Below are 26,585 nucleotides of genomic sequence, written 5' to 3' on the forward strand. Positions count from 1 at the left end.
TCAGTGTCAGGTAGCTTTGGGTTCCGCCGCAGTCTTCAGAGCCCATGGTGCTCTCCATCCCCCACTGTGGGCCCCAGACATGTGCCAGCTCCCTACCCAGCTGCACGATGCCTACAGGGCCCAGAAGTCACAGACAGACACACGATGACCAGGGACATGTTCTTTATGACACTTTTTATCAGCAGTGAAACACTCCAGTAATAGCTAATGTGGATCAACCATGTAGAAGTCAGTGTTTTGTTATGGTTATGGCTTTTTTCTTTCCCAATTTTTGGATGAACTATGATTCAAATAGATCTAGGCCTCACATCGTTGTTGTGTTCAAAGAAAATTAAAATTCCAAATAAACCTCGAAGGCTATTTAAAGGGTCAAACTGTCACCAAGAGAAACCTGCCCCAAATCCCGCCCTTCCCCCAGCTCATCTGTCCCCGTGTTTTCTCTGTTGACCTGAAGTCTTTCTCGCCAGCATTTTACTCTCGATTCCCAACTTCTCCCTACTTTCGACCCACAGTTTTTTCTTTCTCTTCCTTTCTTTCTTACCGTCTCTGTTTCTCCACCTCGTTTTTAGATTCTCCGAGACCAAACTGATAAACCCGGTGTGTGCCAGGGGGCATGGGCAACGTCTGTATGCCATGTAAGCAGGGGCGGGAAGGAGGTGACACGTCACGCGTAATTTTTATTTTTGCTACGTTACACTGATTTCTATGTACAGCTTTTCTCTCAGCCTCCTGGGAAAGAGATCTGGAAGTAAGCTTTGGCTTTCCCTTTTCTTTACTGTACTGTAGCCAAAAAAAGAGAAGTTTTTAGAATTTAGACAGATTTGGGTTACAATAACAATTATGCTATTTAAAACCACTTGTACTAGTTACTTAACATTTTTAAAACATAAAACTTTTTCCTTATATCAAAGTAACATATTTACATATTTTAAAATTCAAATAGTATTTCTAGATTTAAAACAAAAAATAGCAATTTTCCATACCACGCATTCCCACTCCCAACTCCTTCCTCTACATTGAACTGATTTCTAATGCTGTATCTTTCCTTTTCAGGTGTGTATATTGTCTGTGGACTTCCTAAATCTAGAAGATGAGGACTTAACTCTTCTCCTTGATTTCCTAGACACTGTGGGGTTCAAAGAAAAATAACATTCCTCCCACCTTCTAAGTTCTTCTAGCTGGGCTACTAATCAAATTGACATGAGACAGATTAACAAGAGAACATGTCCAAAATTCATTACAATGGACATGTGGGGGCCATAAGAATATGGGAACCAAGATGCATTGGGAAGCTGAGGTTCATATGTCATTCTGGACAAAGGAGAAATAAGCAGGGGTCTGGGATTTCAAAGGGAAAGCAAGCAATTCACAGGTAGAAGAGAAAGAGCAAACACCTGGTAAACAAAATCCTGCTGGGCCATCAGAAACAGCGGGGCACAGAGAGGGACGACAGGCTTTGCTGAGTCCCTGCCAGCCTCGCACTCAGTTTACATTGTGATGCTGAGGTGCTGCCCCCCTCCTCTCAGCAGGTTTTTCTAGCTAAATTCCTTCAGACAGGTAACGGGGAAAGTCAGAGGTTCTTTCTGTGTCCTTTGTTTCATAATAACCAGATTAAAATCAACATCCTCAAAACATATTTTGGAGTGGCAAACTTTGGTCGCACTCAACACACACATTTATGAACACGTATAAGATAAGAGCATGTCCCCTTTTTCAAAAATAGTTATAGTATCCTTTTTGATTAAATGACCATCCAGTACTTACCTCATTTAAATTAGGTAATCATTATACTCAGCTGAGGCACGTGCTATGATTGCATTCTCTTTTTTTGTAGGTTTTTTATTTCTTTTTATCTTTACTGGATTCAACAATTGCTTAATTTATCTGCTTATTGATTTTTCTATGTGTTTATTACTTATTGTCACCAAACTCTGCAGATCTTTTAACATCTTCAAACACATCAGGTATTTGATGGGTCATACTTTTCCTGGAGATATGACCACAGGGCCCTCCTGCTCCAGTCTAGATGGCTTTCGTCCTGGGACCCTTTTTCTCTCTTGGATTCTCCAGTTTCTAGATCCTAAATATTCCTTCCTCAACTTATTAATTTTGGAGAATATCCTACAGCACGTTTCTGAAATAAAATATTTGATAATTTTGAGCTGCATGTCTGAAATATCTTTATTCTACCCTCACACAATATTTTGAGAGAATTTCATTGAAATTATTTTCTTCAGAATTTTGAAGTTAATGCCGCATTGAATTTCAGCTTCCTAAGATTCTATTGAGAATTTCCACGCCATTCTGATTTCCAATCCCTTAAATATGACCCTCTTATTTTTTTTTTTATGGAATTTTTAAAGATCTTTATCTCTGAAATTCTGGGATGATGTGCCTTGTTGTGGGTCTTTTCAGTTTTGTTGTGCGGGCATTTGGTATAGCCTTTCAACATGACAACATGTCTTTCAGATCTGGGAAATTTTCTCGAATTATTTCTTGAGTTAATTTCCTCCTCTTCCTCATTTTCCCTGTTCTCTTTTCTGTAATTCTTATTTTTCAGATTTCAAACTTCCCAACTTATATTTTCTTTCTCCATCTTTCTGTTTTGCTATCTGAGGGTTATCGTCAAATGTCTTTCATCAATTTTTAAATTTGTTATTGCTTTCAGAATTTTGAAGCTCTTATTTTCTGAATGTTCTTTTATATACTTTTATAGGTGTAATATTATCTTCAGAGACTGTAGATAATAAGGTTTTTTATAACATTTTCTTTCCTAATTCCGGTTTTATTCTTTTTTCTTTTGTCTGTCTCAGTTGTCCGTTGATCCTTGGTCATCTATGCATATTTAGAAAGGAGGCAGAAATGCTTTTTCGGAAGTTCTGTGGGGTAGATGAGGACTACCAAGTGGTAGGAGGGGCTTTGGGCAGGCAGCCTGCCTCCCCGCCTCACTGGCCCTCAGTGTGGACCTCCTGCTCCTGAAGTCCAGTGTCCCTGGTTCCCCCCCACACAACCTGAATCCCTATTTCAATCTCTTCCCTAGGTTCCCACTCTCTGCCTGGAAGCCCTTTCTCTTCTAATCCCTTCTCAGATCCCACCCTTTCTTCCAGGCTCAGCTCACATATTACTTCCTTGCCGCTTTCTTTGTATACATGTTATAAACCTTACACTATGCTTTGCTTTTTTCCCCTAAATTTAATGTCTGTCTGTCTCCCCAACCACAACGTATGTGCCTTAAGACTTGAGACCATTTCGCACACCTCTTGTAACCCTAGGCACCCAACCAGTAATAGGTGCTGAGCACCGTTTGTTCACTTTACTTAGAAAAAAATTATCAACAGGAAGTAAACGCCTTGTATGCCAAACGGAAAGATTCCTTCTCAAACTGTTTAATACATATGGCGTCACTTAGTTTGGGTAATTCTTTTTGAGTGCTTGATCTGTCAAGTACTTTGCAAGGGGCTCTGAAGGAACAATGTTGGTCATTTTACTTCCCTGACAGAGCCTCTTGCTCCCTGGGGCTTACAGCAGTCTTGAGACAGGTTGTGGAAAGGTAAGTTCTGAGATGCATTTCAAAACTTTGGTATTATTAATTATCGAAGTTTGTCAATAACTTTCCTAAAAATAGATTGGTTTCGCACTCGGCTACCAAAACGTTCTCTAGGTTGCAGAGAAAGGGCATTGCAGGTAGGGATGGGAATTGTGAGTAATCTGAAAACTGCCCTATCTCCGAACCCAAGGGCGCACGTCTTGGGTGTGAACTTTCCTCATCTTAAAAGCAGCTTCAGGAATAAGGTCGAGATGGCGGCTTAAAGTTCAAACTCTTTAACAGAAGGCGGAGACTCTACGTGTGCAGGTGACCCTGCTCACCCAACCACTTTTATCTGCCTCTGCTCCCTCGCGCGTACATTCCAGTTACTGAAATTCCTCCAAAGCATCTTGCTCTTCGCCTACCATTACTCCACCTCCTGGAACCCTCCACGCGCCACTCCAGACGGGCAAGCCCGCTGGCTAAAAAAGCGTGGGACCATCCTGCTCGTCACAGCTCTTCTAACGATCGTCCTACGGCCCTAGTGCTTCCCACCGGCCCAGCGCTCTGCTCCACCCTTCGAAGCTGATGTGAGAAGTACCGTGACTGTCCAACTTTGCGCAGAGGAAGCGGAGGGGCAGAGGTTAAACAACTTGCCGAAGGTCACGGCTGCCGAGGGCAGCCCCGCTCGTTCTCCCAGCGCCCTGCCACGCTTCCCGCAGCCAAGGCCCCGAACGCAGTGACAGCCCTGCAGCTGGCCGGGGGCTGAGGAGAGCGGACACTTAGTTCTTGCGCGGAACCGCGGCGTCAGGTGCCCCACGTGCCCACTGCTCCACCGGGCAGCGGAAACCCGCGAAGCGGAGTGGAAGGGACAGCGCCCCACCAGCGCCTGCGGGAAGCCGAGACCTCTGGACGCCGAGACCCCCGGACGCCGAGACCCCCGGACGCCGACCTTCGCTGCGCGTGCGGTTTCCAGGCAACGGGCGCGGCGCCTGCGCACCTCGCCCCTCGGGCGCCGCGGAGGCTCTGCTCCGCCCCTCGGGGGGCGGTCCCTGGAGCGGAAGCGCCCCGAGCGGAAGCGGAAGTGCGGAGCAGCCGCGGCAGGGCGAGGGCGGCGAGGGCAGCGCGGGCGCGTCTCCGGCTGTGCTTCGCATCTGTAGGTAGGGCTGGGCCTGCGGGGACAGCGCTGTCGGGCGCCGCTCTCGGCCGTTCGGCCTCGGCTCCGCTGGCTGCGCTCGAGGTTCTGCGCCGTCGCGGCCGCCCTGGCCGGAAGCCCCGTGGCGGGTCCCCGGGACCTGGGTCCGAGCCCCCGCGGCCCCGCCGTCTGTGCCCTGGGCGCAGGACTCGCCCCGCCTTTCCCCTCCTGGGCCTGTCGGCCCTGTCACCTCCCTACCCCGTAGCTGGGTTCCCTGCCCTCTCCTCCGCGGCCGCATCCTCGCCTCAAGGGACGTGCGCGGGTTTCGGGTCCGCGCCGCCGTCCTCCACTGCCGGGCTGTTCTGCTCGCCCCCCACAGCGGCAGCCGTTGGCCAGTGCACTTGCGTCTCAGACCGTGTCTTCCCCACGGTCGTCCGCAGGCCTTCCTGCACCGGAGCCCCCGCACCCAGCACGCACTAGGTCCTAGGCCCTCAGCGAGAGAATGACGAAAAGGCAGGCTCGCCGCCGGCAAGGAACTGCGACCAAAGGATGACACTTAGGGGTGGCCGAGGGGGCGATTTGTCCAAGTCGGCCAAGGAGGAGCCAGGAGGTTTCCGTAGAGGAGGAGGGATTTGAGTGGAGTTTGGAAGAGTAGACGTTGGGAGGAAAAAAGGGGCAAGAGGCCTTTCATTCCTGCCGTCTGGCACATTCGGGGAAAAGTATGGCTGGAGATGGGGAGCGGTAGGAAGCCAGAGAGGATCGGAACGAGGAGAACCTGGCGGTGGTGGCGGCGAGACCTTGGAACGCGGTGCCGCTGTTTCTGATGACTTCCGGGTTTCGCGCCGCGGCGTCGGAGTGGCGGATCCGAGGGCGACGGAACCGGAGCGGGTCTGGAGCGGCAGGTTCCTCCCTGCTCACCTCGCGGTGTATTAGTTGTCTGGTCTGCGGCCGCATCCCACCGTTCCTGTGTCCACAAAAGCCTTTCCTTTTGTCCGCTGTCCCTGTCGTGTGTGAATCACGGTCTCCTGTCAGCGCGTGCTCTTTGACCTGCCGTGCTTGCGCGTTGCCGCTAGCAGCACGTGCACAGCCTTCTCACACTGTTTTGATTGCCCCAGTCGCCCCATCCCTGCCATCTCAGCTCCCGGTAGTGCCCCCGCCCCCCCGCCCGCCATTCCTTTTGTCTCAGAACTTCGGTTTTGCTTTCCTTACACGTCGTCTTCCTGAAAAGCACTGACAGCGCCGTGGCAGTGTCAAGGCCCTCAGTGCTAACCTCTCCATACCCACCGCTTGACCACTTCACTTCCCCGTTTCTTTGTGTCATTTCTAACCACTTAATTTCCCAGACATAGGGAAGTCTCTGGCCGGCTCTTTTCTCATCTGTAAACTGAGAAGACTGCAGTAGGTGACCCTGAAGTCACTTGTGGTTTTTAGTATTCTGAGGTTCTACCCCACCCCTGAGCCTGGATTCTGGGTGTCATTTATGGGGCAGAATTACCGTAAGGCAAATGAAGTTCAGGCTTCAGGGTTCCTCGCTTTCACAGGCCTCTTCCAAGGCATAGGGAAGGGCCTCAGTGGTCTTTTGTATTTTGTATTTTTTTTTTTTTTGTAAAAGAGTGACCCCAAATCACATAAGTTTCAGCTCCTACACAACTTATATTCCTACGGAACTGGCCGTTTTTGTATCCTGGTGTTTTGGTATTTGTGATCTTTTCCTTCAGACTTCCCCCTCCCCACCTCCTACTCCTTGTGTGTGCCTGTTGCTGAGGCTTGGAGAAGAAATGAATGAATGGAGCTGTCTGGTTCCTGCTGTAACCTGGCTTTAGTTTGCTCTGCAGTTAGGGAGAGAGATGCCAGAGATCTGAAATGCAAGGCAGTAGTCACTTTGCAACAAAGCCTGCATTGTTCTTTATCTCACTGCTGGCTTGCCCCACCTCCTTTGGGGAAAGGTTAGTGGTCAGAAAGAAAGTCCTCTTAATTGAAATCATAAAAGCAACTGTTTTCTCCATGGAAACAAAGGTTGTACACTGGAAATGCAGGGAAATGAATTGCATTCTTTTATGAGTTTGAAAATGAGGCAACCCTATGCTAGAATTTTTATAGCACTTTATAACAAATATAAACATTTTAATTTGCTGTTTGACATGTTTGTAAGATGTTCTGTTGGAAAATCTTCAGATATTCAACGTTCAAGGTGTTTTACCTTAATTTAAATAACCTTTCTTTAAATAACCTTAAATGTTTAAGGTGTAAATTAGTTATATAAATAAGGTCATTGTAAATTATTTCATAATAGTGTAAAATGCACCAAATTGAAAGGTAAATCATCATTACCTTATTTTTGCAAATAAGGAAATCAGTGATGTACAAGAAATTAAGTGATTTGTCGTCAGTTGGACAGCAATCAGGTCCGTCGCTAGCCAAAAGAGCCATGTCCTTTTCTTTATAATAAACATTACTTTTAGGAGGAATCCATTTACGTCAGCTCTTACTAAAGACCACTTACTATACATGGACCAAATTATATCCTTCAACACCTCTCCAGCTGCACACATCCATGTGATTATGCTAGGTTTTATAAAAGTGCTCAGTGGTGAGACTATTCCCATGAGTATTATATCCCAATTAAGTAATTCACTATAGATTTATGTAGGTTATCATAAAGTCACAAAGTAGAAATCATTGCCAACTAGGACAATAGGAAAGTAACTTTTTGAACAGTAGAGTCTTCTGGATAGTTCAGTTTGGGGTTTTTGCCCATTGAGCACTAAAATCTCTTTTTTAGGATGGAAATCTTTCCAAAATATATTATTTCCATGCTTTCTTAATAGAATGTACCGAATGTGACATAAACATTCTATAATGATCTCAAATGGACATTTTAAACATAATTTGTTGTGTTGTGATGTAAACAGTGTTAGGGCTGCAGAGGTTTACGCAGCGTTTCCCTATTGTTTGGAGTTTTTATGTTTTTTGGCTTTTCTTTTAGTTTTTTTTTATCCTTTCCCCGGGTCAGTTGTCAGCCATGCCTACTGTCATCAGTGCGCCTGCCTCAAGTGCCCTTCCCATACCTTTCTCTGCTGTGGGCTTAGCAGCTGGTTGTTAGATCTGAATGGAAAATTCGTCCGTAGATGTAAATCAGAGCATGAGGAAGCCTCCTGTGAGTAAATTGTTTTAGCTTTAGTTCGTGAGTTAAAAAATTTATATTGGATTCTTATCTCGAATTCTGGATAAGTGAAGCATAAATTTTTGCAGGCATGCGTGCATTTTCCTCTCCTGTGTTCAGTGGCAGTAGTTCTCACGTGGTGCTTCATTGACCTGTAGTAGGGGTTTTGTTGCGCTGTGGTGGGTGCAGAGGCCCGACCCAGCGTCCCAGGCAGCTCTTTCAATCTCGGTCCTTCTCTTAGGGCCCCTGGCTCTGGGAGAACCTTGAGGAAGGAGGGCGCTCTGGGCAGTGCTGCGGTGAGTGGTTTAATCACTCAGAAATGCAGCAGTGACTTGGGGGTGTGGCCTAGTGAAAGGAACACAGGCTTTGGAGGCAGATGGGTTCCAGTCCCAGCTTTACTGTTACTGTGACCTCCGGCAGGTGACTTAACACAACAGGCACCGCTGGCTGCCACCCAGCAGTCAGCTCTTCCTGCTGTAGCTGGCAGAGCATGCTTTTTACAATAGAATCTGAACAAAACTGATAATGTGCCAGAGGACTAGAGGGGATGTTTGCTGTGGGGCTTTCTGATTTAAAAAGTAGCCATGTTCTTTGCAGAAAATTTATAGACAGAACAAAGAAACACAAAGTATACAGTCTGATGCGTTTTGACATGTATGCACACCCCAGGTGTCTCCTTTTCTGATGGACCGTGAGCCTGTTCCTCTCTCTTTAAAGATTCAGGTCTTACACAGGGATTTTGTCTTGTTCGTTGCTGAGTCCACAGCTGCTCGCATGGGACTGGAGCACAGTAAACAGTAGATGAATATTTATGGAGCGAATGTGAGAATGTAGATCTCATGCCTCTGGTTTATCTATGGGAGGGCCTCCTTTGTCTTTTGCAGTAGGAAATAGGGTTCTGAATCCTTCCAGTCTTGGGGTTCTTCCATAATAAGGAGAGTGTTGGATATTGGGCAGCCAGAACAGGCAGCGTCCACGGTAGCCCCTCGTTTATCTCCACGTCGCAGGCCAGACTGTGTTTCTAACATGCACTTGCTTGAGAGCCCTGATCGGCCGCCTGTCCAGCTCAGGGCGAAGGGAAGTGTGTGCATGCGTGTGTGGGTGTGATCCGTCTCCTGCAGCCTCATCTCACTCTTCCCTTTCAGCAGAGGTTCTGGCCACACTTAGTGTTTGGGTTTGTTTTTTTTTTTCCATTTTCAATGTTTGAAGGACACATTTATAATATAGATAAAATTGCAGCTTAAACGACTTAATAGAACAGATCTTTTAAGCACCTTTGAAACATCCAGTTAGTAATAACGGTACCTCATAGACTTAAAAAAGGTTGTCCCTGGCTACTATGCTTCACACCTTCTGTCAAGTCACACTGGGAATGCCCTTCCTCAGGACGGCCGTCATGGATCCCAGGTCCACAGGGTGCTGGGTAGTCCCCACATTCTCTGCCCTTCTCTGTCCTACAGTGATGCCCAAGTGCTTGTGGCATATTTTCCTGCTGGAGTGTAGATGCTAGTGGGCAAAGCCTGTCTGTCTTGTTCATGGCCCAGAGTCAGTTGTCGTGACTGACGCAAAGCTGCTTGCTGACTTAAACCAGATTTATGTGTGAACAAAATTACCTGGTACTGTTGAGGAGAACTGGGTGTTAGCAACTTACAACTACAGATGGACAGCCTGTTGGAGGAAAGTTACCAAGATGTGCTTTTATTTTGACTCAGCTGTTTCACGTTGTAAAATTTATCCCGAGGAAGTGATCCAAGATCTGCTCAAAGGTGTTTATACACGGATGTGATTCACATTCTTATTTATGGCATGCAGTATTTGAAATAACCCAATATTCAACAGTAGGACTAAGTAATTCGTTTTACATCAACATTGTGCATCCATTAAAAATGACACTGTCAGAGAAGTTTAACATAACGGTTTGGGAATATATTCATAATAAAGACACAAAGTGGATTAACTGTGATCCCAATTCTTAAGAATAAAAAACTGGAAATACATATTCTAAAATATTTATTGAAGTCATTATCTCTGGAAAATTAGATAAATAGTTTTTATCTTTGTTCTATCTATGAATTTTCTACAAAGATCATGGCTACCTTTATAAACAGAATATTTTTTTACAAATATATTCCTGATAATACAAAGTAACCTAGTTTATAAAAATCTTAAGTATAGTAAACCTTCACATTTCTATGGCTTTGTTTTAAATTTTGGGTTAATTTAAAATTTTCGAATGGCACTGGGCAGATTTTACTAAACTTGAGGCAACTGATAAGAAGTGTTCGATGAATAAGTTCATAATTAAAATTGCATAACAGCATTTATGAGGTGGGTCGTGTATAGCACTTCGCAGATTTAAAAAAGCTTATGGAATGAAGTCAGTTGCTCAGAGTTTCGCTGTAGGAAGTGGAGGTCCAAATTTGAACTCGGGGCAGTTTTCTTCTAGAGCCTTCCTCTGTCCATCAGTACGCCCAGCATCTGCCCCTTCCGCTGAGGACACAGTGAAGGGGTCTGCCACCGACTGTGGCGGTTCTGCAGCCCGCTGGGATTGCTCCGCCTGTGAGGAAAGTGAGGTGGCCCCGGGAGTGCGGCCAGCTCCCCGGGGACCCGCGCCGCAGCGCCTGCCGCCTGCCCTCCGTCACACTTCCCACACCGGCCTGCGGCGGCTTCACCGCAGTGACGCGACTTACTTTTTTTGCCCACATTTGGAGTCGGTAAACGTGTCGGTTCCTGGGCTCTCTGTCTGCTGACCCTTCCGTGGCTTCTTCATTCAGCCATTCACAAATACGTGGCCTCACACGCCAGACGCTGGGTGTTGGGGATACGACAGGGTGACGGCATCCACCTTGGAGAGGCTCCCGCCGATGGCAGTGGTTCCCAGGGTGCGTTTCGGGCAGTAAGACCGAATGACACATGACTTCTGTTTTCTTTCTGGATAATGAAAACTTTCTCATAGTTTGCAGGTAGAATACATTAAATTCGATATCTCTATATATGTAATCTTAAAACTGCCTGAAAGTAGAGAATGAAAAACCTCAGTAGATGCTCTTAACAATAAAGAAATTTTTAAAGATAATATCCACAAAAGTTACCTTTTCAAGCACTTCGTGTCGCACCAAATTAAGTGTGAATGTTTAACATTTTGAGGAGCTGGAACACCAGAAGGCATGCTTCAATGTCACAAGTTTCCAGATCTTTGCCTATCCAAATCTTTCTCTGTAAATGCCATAGAAGAGCACATTGTAAGGTAACGTTCCTGAGGTTATTTGTGATTCAAAGTGTGAGAAATTGGCAGTGTGAAAGACAGGGGAAACCAGTACGTGTCTAATTAAAATAGTGAGCTTTTCACTACTGGGCGAGGAAGGGGGGAAACATTTGAATAAAATCAAAGCAGAGCTGAGCCTGACTTCTTGTCGAATAAAGAGGAGAGTGTTTTGAGAAACTCAGTGTTGCCACTTGCAGTTTTAGTAGAAAAATACTTGAAACAAAATCCCTTTTTATCGGTGAAGGAAGGCAGCCAACCCACGTGTGGCGGAGCCGCTGCCACGGCTGGCCGCGCGCGGGGCGGGACTTGCGGGCGCCCGGGCTCGGCGGGAGGGGTGCTGCGCCCCGCCCGCGGCCTGCCGAGGGCGCCCCCTCTCCTGGAGCCTGAGTCGGACCCCGGACCCCGCGCAAGGCCCGCTCTTGCCTGGCTCCCCGGCAGCGGCCCCACGAGCCTGCCCTGCACCTGGCCGGGCGCGGCAATGGCCGAGCGCCGTGAAGTCCGAGCCTGCGCCTCCTGCCGCGATGCACCGTCCTCGGGGAACCCCTGCTGCAGAGACCCGCGGCACCCTCTCCGACGGGCCCCGGCGCCATGCGCTGGCCATCGCTCCGTGCGCCTTCGCGCATTCGGCACATGAATGCCCACGTAACCGTGTGCCACTCATGTTCACTCAGTTTCTATATATATATTTTTTTTTATTAATGGCTATTAAACAGATCATTTCAAATTCTACTGTTAGGGGCCGATGTCCATTAATAGCCAGTAGAGTCTTAAATGACAGTTCCTGTGATGGTGCCTTTTCTCAACCTGGTAATTTTAGTTTCTCCATTTGTGCAAGAGAGCTTAAGGTTTTTACCTGTCAGGGTTGTTTTAAAGAGTGGAGATTTTCCGTGTGGCCCGCAGGTGCAGGCGGAGCGAGCTCACTGTAATGGGGTGACTGCCGGCTTCTGCAGCTGGTGGCCACTGTCCTCAGTCCTGAGCCTGCAAGAGGCAGCATTTGTTCTCGTGTTGCTTTTTGCATACTAAGGATTTTTTTTGTTTCATTTTATCAAAGGACACTAAGCCCCGATGACTCTAAAGAAAACCAAAGCAAAAAGAATAGGCCATTAAGATAAAAGATGTCGTCACAGAATTTTTTCTATGATGGCTGTTCTTACCTATTCAAATAATGCCTTATATTACATCTTTTACACGTAAGGGCATCTTACTATAAAGTATTCTGCTTAGATTTTTTCCAAATTTCGAATTCCAACGCTGAGCCATGCTGTATATTTGTACCTTTTACGGTGGGCAGTTTTCCGTTCAGAGTCAGGGATTCACCATCTCAGATGTTAGAAGTACAGACGTTCGGCATAGAGAGTTATGTACCGTAGCCTTTGATTCGAGTTGGGGATCTGAATATGTGGGGAGCCGCCTGACACTGCAGACGGATTTTCAGCTGTGCGGGTGGTCGACTCCCCTGACCCCCTTGTTCGAGAGTCAGCTGCCGTCTTCCCCTCAACACCTTTACTGAAATGTGCCTCACGTGGAGTAAACCACACATACTTACAGTGTACAGTTGAGCAAGGTCTAGCATGTGTTCACTCGTGAAACCATCACCACATTTGAGCATACCCGTCACCTCAGAGGATTCCCCTTTGCGAACCCCTCCCTCCAGCCCCACGCAGTTGGCCACTGAGCGACTTTCTGTCGCTACACACGAGTTCAACTCTCCGGACTAGAATTTTACAGAAATGGAGTCATACGGTGTGTACTGTTTGGTCTGGCTTCTCTGGGTTGCATGTATCAGTATCAGTTTAGGTTTTCAAAGTTAACTTCTCTCTCAATTTCAAGATGAGAAGTATTGCTTAACCTGGTTTTGAAATTAGTTGAGAAATTTTTTGAATAATAGTCTTAGTGGAAGTTTTAAAAGATGTGATGCGAGGCTGTCCCGTGTGGGTCCAGCCCCAGCAGCTTGTACCTGGGAAAAGTTCTCGGTGTTCTCGCTGGACACTCTTCGGGCTCCTAACCAGCACACCGTGTTACATATGTTGGTGACCAGAGTTTCTGGAAACAGAGAATGAATATTTAATGTTGTCTTCTCTTTGCTTCATAAGGTGCCATATGTCTACTGATGATGCCGTAATTGCTCATTTTGTCCCCAGACCCTTTCTGGGAGCCCAGTGATGGGAGTGAGAGGGTTGCAGGGCTTTGTGGGAAGCGCCTGCCCACACACACGCACGGCGGTCAACTTCAAGGAGCTGGCCGAGCTGCACCGAAGCCAGCATCCTGGGTGCGCGCCTACTGTCGTGGTGGATGCCATGTGTTGCCTCCGGTACTGGTACACTCCCGAATCTTGGGTTTGCGGCGGCCAGTGGAGAGAGTACTTTGCTGCTTTGCGAGATTTTGTTAAAGCCTTCACGACTGTCGGCATCAAGCTGGTATTCTTCTTTGACGGCATGGTGGAGCAGGGCAAGAGGGCCGTGTGGGTGAGACGGAGGCTCAAGAACAATCAGGAGATAGCCCGGATTTTCCATTACATCAAGTCGCACAGGGAGCAGCCGGGCAGGAACATGTTCTTCTTGCCCTCGGGGCTGGCCATATTTACGCGGTTTGCTTTGAAGACCCTGGGTCAGGAAACTCTGTGTTCCCTACAGGAGGCCGACTATGAGGTGGCTTCTTACGGCCTCCAGCATAACTGCCTTGGGATTCTTGGAGAAGACACTGACTACTTAATTTATGACACCTGTCCCTACTTTTCAATTAGCGAGCTCTGCCTGGACAGCCTCGACACCGTCATGCTCTGCAGGGAGAAGCTCTGTGAGAGTCTGGAGCTCAGCCTGGCGGACCTGCCCCTGCTGGCCTGCCTGCTTGGCAACGACACGGTCCCAGAAGGCCTGTTCGAGAGCTTCCGGTTCCAGTGCCTGTTGTCCTACACCTCTGCGAGGAAAAACTCTGACAAGAGAGGTAACGTCATCCTGGCTGTAGCGGACCACATATCGAAAGTTCTTCGCTTACATCAGGGTGAGAAGAAGCTAGAAGAAATGCTACCTTTGGGACAAAACAAAGCTCTTTTTTATAAAGGGGTGGCATCGTATCTTTTGCCGGGACAGACATCTCCGTGGATTTTCCAAAAACCCAAAGGTATAACAACTTTGGGCAAGCAGATAGTATCCGTGAGTACAGACCCTGAGTTCAAGCCAGAGAGTCTGGTGTGTACGCACCCTGAATCCAAGGAAGAAACTCCCGTGTGTACACACCCTGAAACTGAACAAGAAGACCCCATGAATGTGGAGCCTGAAATGAAGCAACAAGTAACCATGGTTTCAGACACTGAAATCCTGAAGGTATGTAGACATGCTTCCCCATTTGTAACATGTCATGATTGAATCCGTACCCATCGAGGGCCTTGTCAGTGATTATTGATTACTAGCAGTGGCGAAGGCACTGTGGGGACAGAAACAGGACCCTACGTATTTAGTTAGGAAGCGTGACATGATCCATGAAAACTTACACTATGAACTGTATTCGAAACTGTCACATGACTAGCATAGAAGAAAGCTCGAGGAATTTGAAGCGGAGAGATCGGTGTGTTAAGGCACAGAGTGAGGTCCTCAGCCAAGGTAGAACCGGAGTCAGACCTGAACGGGCCTGACTTTTGCTTTGACTTCGTAGACTGGGGGCTCTGGCGACACACAAGATGTAGAGTTTGGAATCTGTCACCTGGGACACTGGTAGAACAGTAGGCTGGAGTCGGGTTTAAGGGGAGAAGTAGAAAGAAGAGTTTGGGAAGGTGTGCTGCAGCCACATCTTGAAGATCGCAGAATACCATACTAGGAATTTGGATTTAACACTGGAAGGAGTACAGAGCTCTTGCGGGGTTTGATGGGAGGGCCACTGTTTACTCATCACTTACGGGCAAGGTTCTGTGCTACGTGCCTTACGTGTATTATCTCATTTAACCCATGTGTTACAGATACGACACATGTCCACATGAATGTCTCAAAGGCACTTCAAGTTCAAAACCAAACTCATTACCCACAGATCTTTCGTTGTCCTTAGACTGCGTGGGTTTAAATTTTGAATAGTAATCTAGATGAATGTATTTCTACAGTGCTAAGAATGCTCCTCACAGAACAATAAGCCTCGTACATAGGGTACTGTAGCCTTTCTGATTTTGAGTACTTGTTTGACTAGTAGTGGGATCAGTTCAAGTCGTATGTCGCATCACCCGCTGCGGCCAGCACTGCTGGCAGTGCCAAGCACACGCAAACGAGAGCTCAGCACAGCCTTCACTTGGTAAAAAATTAGAGAACAAATGCATGAGTGTGACAGAGTCCTCTAGGAGTCATGGTTTAGTGGGGGACATGTGACGAGATCGCCGCTGTAGTGTCCCTGTGAGTCAAGCCCATGAGGCAAGGGGAGGTGAATTCAGACTGGGAGAAGAGAGGACTCGTGGACAGGGTGACACTGAGGAGAGCCCTGGGGAGGAGGCGTGCGAAGCAGGAGGTCGGGAGGGATGGGTGTTATGGAAGATGGTGGAGGCCGGGGAGGGTGGCGTTCCTGGGGAGCAGCGAAGTGTGCCATCATGACTGGACCCTGGCAGTTTCAGTGAGGCGAGATGGCGTGTGTGGGGGGAGTGGGGTCTTGAGTGTGAGGGCGAACTCGTGGCAGCCTTCAACGTGCTCTGAGGTGGGCAGTGACTGTGTCTGTGTCTGCAAGGAGGCAGGATGGCTTAGTAGGGGGAGAAACTGGGGCTGGGAGTCAGTTGGAGCCTGTCAAAGCCACACGCATCTCGGGTAGACAGAATGGCGAGCCGCTGTGGAAGTTGGCACCACGGGAGTGATGGAAAGCTTTGAGCCCAGGAGCCCAAGGAGAGGAAACGCAGAAGCCAGCTTGATGTCCCTTTCTGAGTGCCTTCAGAACACGGGCGTGCCATAGGAAGGGGTCGGCTCTTTCTGTCTGAAGGTTTGTTTTCGAGGAGAACCCCACACGTTTACATTTGAACAGGTCGCTAGGGCGCAACACGTCCAGGCTGAGAGCTACCTGGTGTACGGCGTCATGACCAGCGGGGAGATCGAATGCAGCAACACCCTGGAGGACGCGCTGGACCAGGCTCTGCCCAGCCAGGCCTTCGTGTACCGTCCCATGCGACAGCGCGTCTACTCCCTGCTGCTGGGGGCCGGCGGAGGTGAGCAGAGTAACAGGGTCTGGGGCTGGTCCTGGGGGTCTGGCGGCTGAGGTCACCTGTGTTCTCTCAGGGCACGGACAGAGTTCATCAGAGTTTGTTTTCCTGTTAAGTCCGACATCTGGACACAGGGTAGATGCACGGGACATCACGTAATCAGCAGGCAGCAGGTCAGCAGTCGTTAGGAGAGTGTTGTTTCTGTGAAGTGTTAAACTTTTACGTCTGAAAGGACTTGTGCCTTTTAAAAAAGGTGAAAACTCTTTCCTCCTGTAGAAGCATAGGGTATGTTTATTATTAGAAGACAGTATCTACTTATTCTTCCTCAAAATGATTTTCATAAAATAATTTTATAAAATCTAGTACATCATTTTTTAAAAATCTAAACGAGATTTTCCATTAGGGTTTTTGTAGTTAAGTTTGCGCGTGTCCCTGTCTGTTTGCTTTGTGCAGTAGCAGTGAGAGCACGGGGAGGGGACCATCCATGGTGAGAGCGGTGACTTGGAGGACCTTAACAGCAAGTGTAAAATGTACCTGGCCCTGTGACCCCCTGTGAGGAGTAGTTTTGGGGGACAGGGACGTAGAGGAGCACTTCACAGCAGAGACCGGATGCCGATGCGTTCGGTCGCCTCGTCGGTCAGGCGTGCTTACCAGGGCCAGGCCGGCTGTGCCGTCGTGGTCTGACTTGAGAGGGCTTAGGTGAGAAGAGTGTGGAAACCTTCAGACGTTATCGTGGATGTTTTTATTTGCGCGTTCAGTTCTGTTTCCGCTTCAGGTGTTTGAAGTTCTGTTGTTAGGTGCACATGCATTGGGGATTATTATGTTCCTTACTGTACTGACCCTTTTAACATGATGAGATTTTTCTTTTCTGAAAAATCTGGTAACATTCCTTGTCTCGAAGTTGGTTTTGTCTGATACTAGTACATGCTCCAGCTTTTTTGCGACGGATGTTCACATGGCGTATCTTTTTTCTATCCTTTTACCTTAACACTATTTCTTTATGTTTAAAGCAAGCAGCATATCAGCTGACTAAAAAGTCTCTGTCTTTTAATTGGAATATTTAGACCATTTACATTTAGTGTGATTATTGACATGATTGGGTTTAAGTCTTCCATTTTTCTCTTCGCTGTTTTTTTGTTCTCTCCTATTCTGACTCATTTTGGATCAATGAATAGTTTTTAGTTTTTGTTTTATATCGTCTTTGGGATGATTAGATTTACTTGGTTTTTTCTTAGTAGTTGCTCTAGGGTGTATGATGCTCATCTCTAAATTATCACAGTCTACCTTCATGTAGTGTTTTACTATGTTATATGTAATGTAAAAACCTACAACAGAGTTCTTTGTTTCTATCATTTTTGCTACTTTTGCTTTGTGTCTTATGTATATTTTTAAAACCATTTTTAAATTTTGAAATAATTATACACTCACAGGAGTTGCAACAATGTTACGATGAGTTCCACGTAGACACCACCCAGTTTCCCTAAAGATGATAGACTCTGCGGTAAAGGACAGTCTGAAGCAGGGACTCGGCATTGGTGCAAGGCTCCTAACTGGACTGCAGATAGTATTTAGTTCTCACCATTTTTTAGACCCCCTTAGTGTGTTTGTGTGCGGTTTTACTCATGTCAAGACACAGAACTGGCCCATCACCACAAAGACCCTCCGTCAAGCTGCCGCTTGGTGTCCTACCCTCCGCCCTGTCCCCTGACGACCACTTGTCTGTACTCTATCTCTGTTTTTTGGTTGTTTTGAGACTGTTAAACAAACGGAAAGATACAGTATATAACTTACTGAGATTATGCATGTATTTTAAACCCCATAATACACAATTCTTATTTTTACTTTAAAATAAGGGTCGGCAAGCTTTTTCTGTGAAGGGCGAGATCATAATAAATATTGTAGGCTTTGAGGGCCCCCACAGTCTCTGTGACAAATACTGAGCCCTGCTGCCATAGCACAAAAGTAGCCATTATCAGTACATCAGTGATGGAGTGTGGCTGTGTGCTAATAAAGCTTTGTCTAGTTTTCCCATGTCACAAAATTTGAATTTTAAATAATCTTTCTGTGTCACAGAAACTTCTTTTGATATTTGCTAATCATTTAAAAGAACATGAAAAGCGTCATTAACTTTCAGACTACATAAAAACGAACAGGGCAGGTTTGGCCCATGGCTGCAACTTTCCAACCAACCCTTACTTTCAACAGTCCGTTGCCTTTAAAGGAGTTAGTGAATGGGAAAAGGTCTTTGATGTGCTCCATTTCCAGTGTTCTCAATTTTTTGTGTGTAGATTCAAGTTTCCTTTAGTTTTATCTTTCTTCATTTGAAGAACTCGCTTTTACATTTCTTCTGCTCGTTTTATTTCCCTGAGTTTTTTTCCTGAAAATACCTTTATTTCAGAAGTAGTTTTGCTAGATATAGAATTTTAGGTATTTTTTTGTTCAGCACTTTAAAGACGTCATCATGTTTTCTCTGGCTTGTATTGTCTCTCATGAGATGACAGGGGTCCTTCGTGCTGTTGTTCCCCACATGTAATGGGTGTTTTTCTCAGGCCATCTGTAAGATTTTCTCCTGATCACTGGTTTTCAGCATTTGTTGAAGCTGAGCTCAGGAGTGGCTTGCTCTGTGTTTGTTCCTGTTGGGATTCCTGAGCTTTTTAGATCTGCGAGTTTCTATTTCCTATCAAATTTCAAAAAAAAAAATTTATTTCATCAAATACTGTTTTCTGTCTCCATCTCTCCCACTTCCCACTCTGGGCTTCCAGTTACACACGTGGTGTCCCTTGGCTGCCGAGGCTGGTTTTAAGCATTTTTTCTCTCTATGTGCTTCAATTTGGGTAGTTCCTGTTGCTGTTTTCAAGTTTAGTGAGCCTTTCTTCCATACCATCTAATCTGCCTTTAACTCATCCAGTGAAATTATCATTTCAGATATTGTATTTCTCAGCCATTTTTTAAAATCTTCCATTTTTTTCTTCCTTGTCTTTATGTTTTCCTTAAATCCTTAAATTTATTCACAGTAGCTGTTTTCAAGTCCTTTGTACTAATCCCACCCGTACCATCTCTGGCCTTGTCTGTCTGTTGACTTTTCTCCTCGTCCAGGCCCACATGTTTCTGGTTATTCTCATGTGTGGTGTTTTACGATCTTACGCTAGAAGGTTTGGATACTATGAAGAGTGCTGGCTTTTGTTCCTACCCGGTCCTTTCCGGACTTGCCTGAAGCTTTAGTGCGGTGGGTCTGTAGGAACTTCCGCTCTGAGCTGGAGGCCCTGCTCCTAAGGCTAAGCCTGCTTGGCTGTCACCTGAGTCCCAGATGCTTCACGAGGGCTCTGCACTCTGGCCACTGGCACTCCGCTGGCTTGGATGCCTGTGCAGGCCCCAGTGGCAGGTCAGCAGGGCTCCCCATTTGTCTTGCCTGATTTCACTGAGTCTTGCCCTGGACGTGTAGAGCTCAGTCCTCAACCAGGACTTTGGGGGCACGCCTTGCAGATTCCAGAGCCCTGTCTGCACAGTGCCAGCTCTCTGGTGTTCTGCCCTGTCGGCCTAGCTGCCACGACAGCCTTGTCCTGCAGACTCTGTCTCCTCATCTCAGACGGTCTCTCTTCTAGGCTCTCCCTCCCTGGGCTGTGGCCTGCACAGCGCCTCTAGGCAGAAAACTGGGATGAGGACTGTCCAGCGTGAGGTTGCAGCGGCCTCAGAAGTTTGTCCAGCTCGAGAGCTGTCGGTGGTGGGAGGGCTGGTGAGCAGCACCCCGTGTTGGCCATCCCCGGCTGTCCCCTGGAATTCTAGGTGCTAGCGTGACTCTTGTTCCTTTTTTGGTGACTTTTTTTTTTCCTCTTGGGATGTTTTCAGATATTCTGTTCATTCTCTGTGTCCACAAATGCGTCTCCCCTTTGTTGTCTCTGGGTTCTGTTACTGGCGCTGCTAGGGGACGTTCCAGGTTGTCCTGGGTTGACATTCTGTGCTTCCTCATCTTCCCATGCTTCGCTTGCTTTGCTCTCCGTTATGGGAACATTTCCCCGCTCGTTCTCAGTGCTCACGGGAAAGGGTCCCTTCTTCCTCACCCTGCGGCCACTGCCCTGCCGCCCCGCAAGAGTCCACCACCTGTCTGCTCTGTGGAAGCTCGGCCCGTCCACCAGCTCCTCCCTGACGGTCACGTTCCTGCCAAAGCCCTCGGCGTGGTGACCGTCTTCCTCCCTGCTGGCCTCCATGAGAGGGCGTCCTCAGAGCGGGCCTTGGCCCTTTGGCTCCCAGGCCGTCTCATTCCCTTGCCTTGCTTTAAGAACTGTATCCACATTGACAAATACGACATTCATTTCTCTGGCCCAGCCACTCTTTTGATCAATTCTGTGCATCACTTAAGCACTTAAAAAGAAACTTCTTCAGGTTTCCCTGTTACCTTGTCAAAAGTAAGTTCCTCTCTGAAATCGCCGTGTGCTTTTTGCCCCCCAGCCCGCCGCAGTCTGTACCTGCACGCGTAGCCCTTGTTCGCGTAGCCCTTGTCCGCTGGGCCCTCCTCCCTGCGAGGCTGTGGCCGAGCTGGCGGGGGCTGCACTTAGGTGAGCGATTAGGCGATTGGTAGGTGTTTATTGAGCGTATGTTTTAAATACTACCTTTTCGGGACTATTTGCATTTGGCAAGGTGTTCCTTGGAAAGGGGCCCTCGAATGCGCATTTCAGACGCAGGCAGGGTGGAGAGACGCTGTCTCCAAGCACAGTCTGACTGGCAAGAGGGAGCCTGCTCGTTTAAGGTGAGATTTAGAAGCAGAGGTGCTTTTAGCTGTGTGGTGTAGACTCTGAGCTCTAGAGCCAGGCTCTTCCCCTAGTGCACCTGTGGACCCGAGGGGTCGTGCCAGGTCACGGGCACTGCGTTGGTACCTTGATACCTCAGAGCCCTAGTTACGGGTACCCTTTGGATAGCTGACCTGCAGGACACTCCGAGTCACCTGTTTATGTTGGAGTGGTGGGGTGATACCACCGTCACATGCATCTTCTGGTCAAATCCGTGGTATTGGGATGGCTGAGTGGTGTCGTGGCCCAAAGTGGGGAGCAGTCCTGAGATCGCTCTCCCTTAGCCCCTCATGCCATTTTACCTGATTCTGTCTCTGGTGTTTAGTGCCCCTAGTGATAATCTTCGCTGAAATCACTATGAAACCTTTTGAATTTTAGGCAATAGAAGGAACTCAGAAAGATGCCAGGGAAGAGCCTGCTCTGCCCTCCTGCCCATGTCGGTAGTCGATGGCCCCACGGCAGTGCCCTTTGGACGGACGGCAGCCCTCGGCAGCCCTCGGCAGCCAGAGCGAGCCGGCCGGTCCCATTGTCTCCTCACTCTAATCCAGCAGATGTCCTGGGAATCCCAGTGGGGCCCGGGGGCGGCTGACAGTCTTGTGATGGGGTGGTCAGCCCTGCAAGTAAATAGTCACTGTCCAGTCAGGGTGGCGAAGGGGAATTTTCACTCAAAAGGCTAATCAGCTCTCTGTTCTGCTTCTGTAGATATGCCTGCTGCATGGGCTGTACTCAAAATTGACTAAAGACTCATCTTCCCTTTTGCTTGTTCTAAGCAACAGATGTAACTGCCCGTGCCCCCCAGCAACTCCCGCGCTCTGTAACCCTCCGAGGACAAGTTAACCAATCGGCCCATGCCATATGTGTGTGTGTGTGTGTGTGTGTGTGTGTGTGTGTGTGTATCTGTCCTTATGGTTCTGTGGTATTTTTATGTATTTATGTTATATATTATTTTTTAAAATTTGTTTCTAGCTTTATTGAAATATAACAGTTCATATTTGCATTGTACAGTTCACTGAGTTTTTTCTATTATAGTTGGCATACAATAATATTTTAGTTTCGATTGTACAGCATAGTGATTAGAAATCTATATAATTCACAAAGTGACCCCCTAAATCTAGTACCCCTCTTCCCCCTTACACGTTTATTACATCATTGACTATTTTCTTTATGCTACGCTTTCTATCTCCATGTCTGTTTCGTAACTATCCATTTGTACTTCTTAATCCCTTTGCCCTGTTTCAAATTCCCCCCAACCCCCCTTTCTGCCTAGTAGCCCTCAAAATACCTTCTGTATCTATGAGTTTATTTCTAGTTTTGTTGTTCTTATTGTTTATTTTGTTCTTTAGAATCCACATGTACGCGAAGTCATGTGATATTTGTCTTTCTCTGTCTGACCATGTCACTCAGCGCAGGACCCTCTAGGTCCATCAAGGGAGTATCTTTTCCCACCCCCGTCCTTTTGCTGTGTGTCTTTCAATCTGAGTGATTCTCTTGTGGGCAACATGCGTAAAGCTCTTGTTTTCTCATCCATTCAGCCACTCTGTCTTTTGGTCGGAGCACTTAATTCTTTTCCATTTGAGGTACTCATTGATAGGAATGTAGTTCTTACCATTCTTTATTCCTGTTTTTGATACATGCTTTTGCTTCTTAAAGAAGTCCCTCCAACATTTTCTGTAATACTGGCTTGGTGTTGATAATTTCTTTAGCTTATTTTTGTCTGGGACGCTCTTTATCTGTCCTTTGACTCTAAATGGTAGCTTTGCTGGATAAAGTGTTCTTGGTTGTAGATCCTGGGTTTTAATCACATCGAATATTTTATTGCCAAGCCCTTCTGTCCTACATGGTTTCTTTTGAAAAATCAGCTGCCAGTCTTACGGGCGGGCGCTCCCTTGTAGGTAACTTAACTGCTTTTCTCTTGCTGCTTTTAAGATTCTCTCTTTGTATTTAACCTTTGGTATTTTAATTATAATGTGTCTTGGTGTGGGCCTCTTTGTGTTCCTTTTTCTTGGGACTCCGAGCTTCCTGGGGTTTTATGTCTATTTCCTTCACTAGGTGAGGGGAGTTTTCCATCATTATTTCTTCAAATAGCTCTTCAGCGTCTCGTTTTCCTTCAGGTACCTCTATGACATGGATATTTTTACCTTTAATAGTGTCTCATAGGCTCCTTAAGTTATTATTATAGTCTTGGCTTCTTTCTCCTTGCCGTTCTGATTGAGCGTCCTTGGCTTCCTCACCCTCCATATCGATAATTTGATCCTCTTCTTCTTCCACTCTGTTGATTTCCTTTTATATACTCTTCTTCTCAGATAATGTGTTCTTCATTTCTGACTGGTTCCCTTTTATAATTTCCATTTCCATTTTTCTATTTATCTCTTTGTTAAAGTTCTCACTGAGTTCATCTGCTCTCCCCCTAAGTTCATTGAGCATCTTTGTAACCAGTGTTTTGAACTCTGCGTCTGTGAGATTGCTCGTCTCCATTGTTCCTGGATCTCTGTTCTGTTCACTCATATGGTTTCTGCTTCTTTGTCTTCCCATCTTGGCTGCCTTTCTGTGTCTGTTTCTATGTACTAAGCAAAGCTCCTAAGTCTCCCGGTCTTATTAGCATGGGTTTGTGTGGTAGGTGTCCAGTGGCACAGTCCTGAGAGGGGTTCAGCTGCAGGCCAAATTTAGCCCAAGCCTGTGCCCCTCCAGGGCCACCTGTTAAGATTCAGCAAGCAATCCACAGATGCTGTGCTGATAGTTGCCTCAAAAGGCCACACCAGAAAGCAAGGCCAACTGCCACCAGTGTGAGTCTTGGAGTTGGCCCAGCAAAGAGCACTGGTCTTGCCGAGGACGAAAAACTGGATGTGGCTTGGGTGGGGCCCAGATATAGTTTTTAAAAAGCCAGCGGGGTTGTTCCTGAACCTGAAAATCCCAGTAACTGAGAGGTTAAAGTCCACGTTGCTTCTCCATCCTCTGTCCCCTGCCCTGCGCACTCCCACAGACCTGCAGGTCATGCGAGAGGGGTCGGCCCTCCCGGGAGTTTGTGTTCAGATGATCCAGTCAGTGTTTGCGGGGAGGGTGGGAGTGTGGACAAGTGCACAGGTGTGCTCCTAGGAAACCATCTTAGTTCTGTGTAGGAGACTTTACAAAGTGGAATTATGTGTCTGTCCTTTGGGAATAGCACAAGAACAGGCTTGATTGTTATTTTTCTGTTTCCACATATAATGTTACAGCTTGAAAGAGAGAGTGAAACTAGCATTTACTCCAGTTTTTACTTTGCTATTTGAATTCAAGAGGCCAACAGATCGAAAGTTCCAGTAAGAAAGTCAGCCTCTTCTGTTTTTTTTGATATATAGGCATTTAAGATTATTTTGTTTTAGTTCAGACAAACTGAATTATTGCAACATTCTGCTATAATTTCAAAGTGCATGCCAGATTGAAACATCTGAAACGATGTGGTGCCCAGAGAATGTGCCAAACTCTAGGATTTTCCACCAAATTTGTTTGTTTTTGTTTTGAGAAGATCTCAGGTAGTGCTGGCGTCTGTCTGTAGGAGGGCTAATCTGGATTAAAAGTGAAAATGACATCATCTGAATGTTTAGCTTTGGCTAGAAGTGTTGACTGGATTGCCACACTTACGATCTGTGGACGTGGACAACATTTTGTAACCCCTGAATGCTGCCCTCTGCCCCTATGGTGATCAAAGAGGGCACAGTGAGGTCTGTTAAGCTGCTTGTCCCCGGCGCCCAGTGACGCAGAGGGAGGGTGGGACTCAGGAGTCTCTGCAGGTTCACTCTGCGTCCGGTCTCGTTTCATCCTCCTTGACTTGCCTCCGCCTCAGAGAAAGTAGCTATTGTCAGGTCTCGTCTTTTGCCGAGTCCTTCACGATGCCAGTAAAACTCCATTTAGGGAGTGAAACCGCACACCAGCGAGTCTGGTCGAACTTTCGCCTCTGGCTCGTTAGTGTCCCGCGTGAAGATGAGGCGTTGCTGCGTCCGGGCTGTGCGGTGAGTCATGTGAGCGCTGCGCCGTGCGAGCATGATCCACTCTTGTTATGTGACCGCTTATGGTCAGTGAAACTCCTGCCAGCCTGTGCCAGCGGGCATCGTGGACCCTATGGCACTGGGTTCCTCGGGCTGCTCCTCCCTCCGGAGTGCTGCTGAGTCACTGACTCCTGGGTGGCATTGCTCTTGGAACACTTGTCCAGAGCCTGACTTCCATGGTCTTAACCAGAGAGGAGATAACAGAACGTCTACCTGGTGTTTTCTCAGAGGGCACCAGTGGCCATCACTAAAGTCTCTTCAGTTTATTTGTATTTTAGTGTTACAACTCATTGAGAAGTCAGCTCTAAACTCTGTGTCGCGAGCAGCTTTAGAGGAAAAGGGATCGTTTCTACATTTATGGCTTAAAACGCAGTTCAAAGATGTCCTGTGATTTCCTAGGGGGCCACGTCAGGCTGGGTGGTGGAGATGGCCAAGAGCCCTTACCGTGAGTGACTGAGCCTTTGGCAGGAGAGTCTGCTCCCACACTGAAATAGCGATTCGGGACACTGCACACTCAGTAGACTGTTTTTAATGTCATGAAAACCTAGGCCAAGGCCAAGAGGAGGTGCACTTCTTGCTCAAACAACTGTAAGAATACTGCTCAGATCTCTTTCCTTCCCTTCCTCGGCTTGCGTACACATGAGATGTGGGCCAAGCTGCGTTTGCTTAGTAAACCTACAGCTCACATACCTGCCTTGGGCCTGGGTGGAGAAGATGCGGTTCTTGCCAGGGGCCCACAGCAGGTGGAGCAGGGAGACGAATCCTGGGGAGCATGGGGGTGTCCCACCCTAGAGAGCAGGGACTGATACCTGCACCGAGAGAGAAGGCAAAGAGGGGTGGCCACATGCCATCCAGGGAGGTGGCCTCAGAGGGGGAGGGTTAAGGTGGGGAGGAGAGGGTTCAGACCGGAGGGTGCCATGTCTAGACAGGGGGTGAGGAGAGGCGTGGGGAGGGGTGGACCCTGTGCGAGCAGGGGCCTGGTCAGGGTGCACTCGGAGCCCCACCCCAGAGCTGTGAGTCAAACTGTGCCCCAGGTTACTGTTCGAGTACCCAGGCTGTCCTGCCAGCCCACCCCAGAGTGAGCAGTCCCTCAGGTGGAAGGGTGGGTCCTCTCAGGGGCCTTGGAGGCGAGAACTCACTGTGCTCGCCGGCTTGAAATTGGTCCCTGGCCAAATTGCGTCTGTGACTGTGTTGGCTGGTGATGAATGTTGACGTTCAGCGCACCTACCGACCGGCTGTCTTTACTCAGGTGGCGCCAGCGGCGGCCCCGTCGTCCGGGAGTGGTTCGTGCACTCTGGGAACCCGCTAAGGCACCCGGACCTCGTCAGGCCCCTGCCGATGAACGTTCCAGGTACAGACATCCCCGCTGTGTCCACGGTGCCACAGTCCAGCGGTGGCTTCACTGTGGAGACGCTGTAGTTCTCATTCGCCCCTGGGCTGGAGGAAGGCCCCTGTCCCTAAGGTGTGACATGGCGGGAGGGGCGGTCACAGCTCCCTGCCGCGCTTGGCCATATGGGTGTGGGGCTGGG

General features: G+C 47.7%; 1 protein-coding gene across 12 annotated transcripts in view; it reads left to right on the plus strand.

Moving 5' to 3' along the window:
• Nucleotides 1-4,595: 4,595 nt before the first annotated feature.
• The window catches only part of FAM120B (family with sequence similarity 120 member B), a 55,801-nt gene continuing 33,811 nt past the window's right edge, over nucleotides 4,596-26,585 (plus strand). For 3 of the 12 annotated variants that reach the window (XR_005657160.1, XM_039882112.1, XM_039882139.1), the window contains exons 1-3: nucleotides 11,654-14,412; nucleotides 16,076-16,256; nucleotides 26,306-26,407. Coding sequence is in view for 11 of the 12 variants with exons in the window: in XM_039882112.1 (XP_039738046.1) it covers nucleotides 13,252-14,412; nucleotides 16,076-16,256; nucleotides 26,306-26,407 (1,444 nt within the window). In the remaining variant the exon portion in view is untranslated. Of the gene's footprint in view, nucleotides 4,687-4,724; nucleotides 14,413-16,075; nucleotides 16,257-26,305; nucleotides 26,408-26,585 lie in introns of those variants that run through there. The other 9 variants (XM_039882077.1, XM_039882094.1, XM_039882087.1 and 6 more) reach the window with 9 other exon arrangements.

This window comes from Pteropus medius, unplaced genomic scaffold (genome assembly GCF_902729225.1).
Source record: "Pteropus medius unplaced genomic scaffold, Ma_sr-lr_union100, whole genome shotgun sequence".
NCBI lineage: Eukaryota > Metazoa > Chordata > Mammalia > Chiroptera > Pteropodidae > Pteropus > Pteropus medius.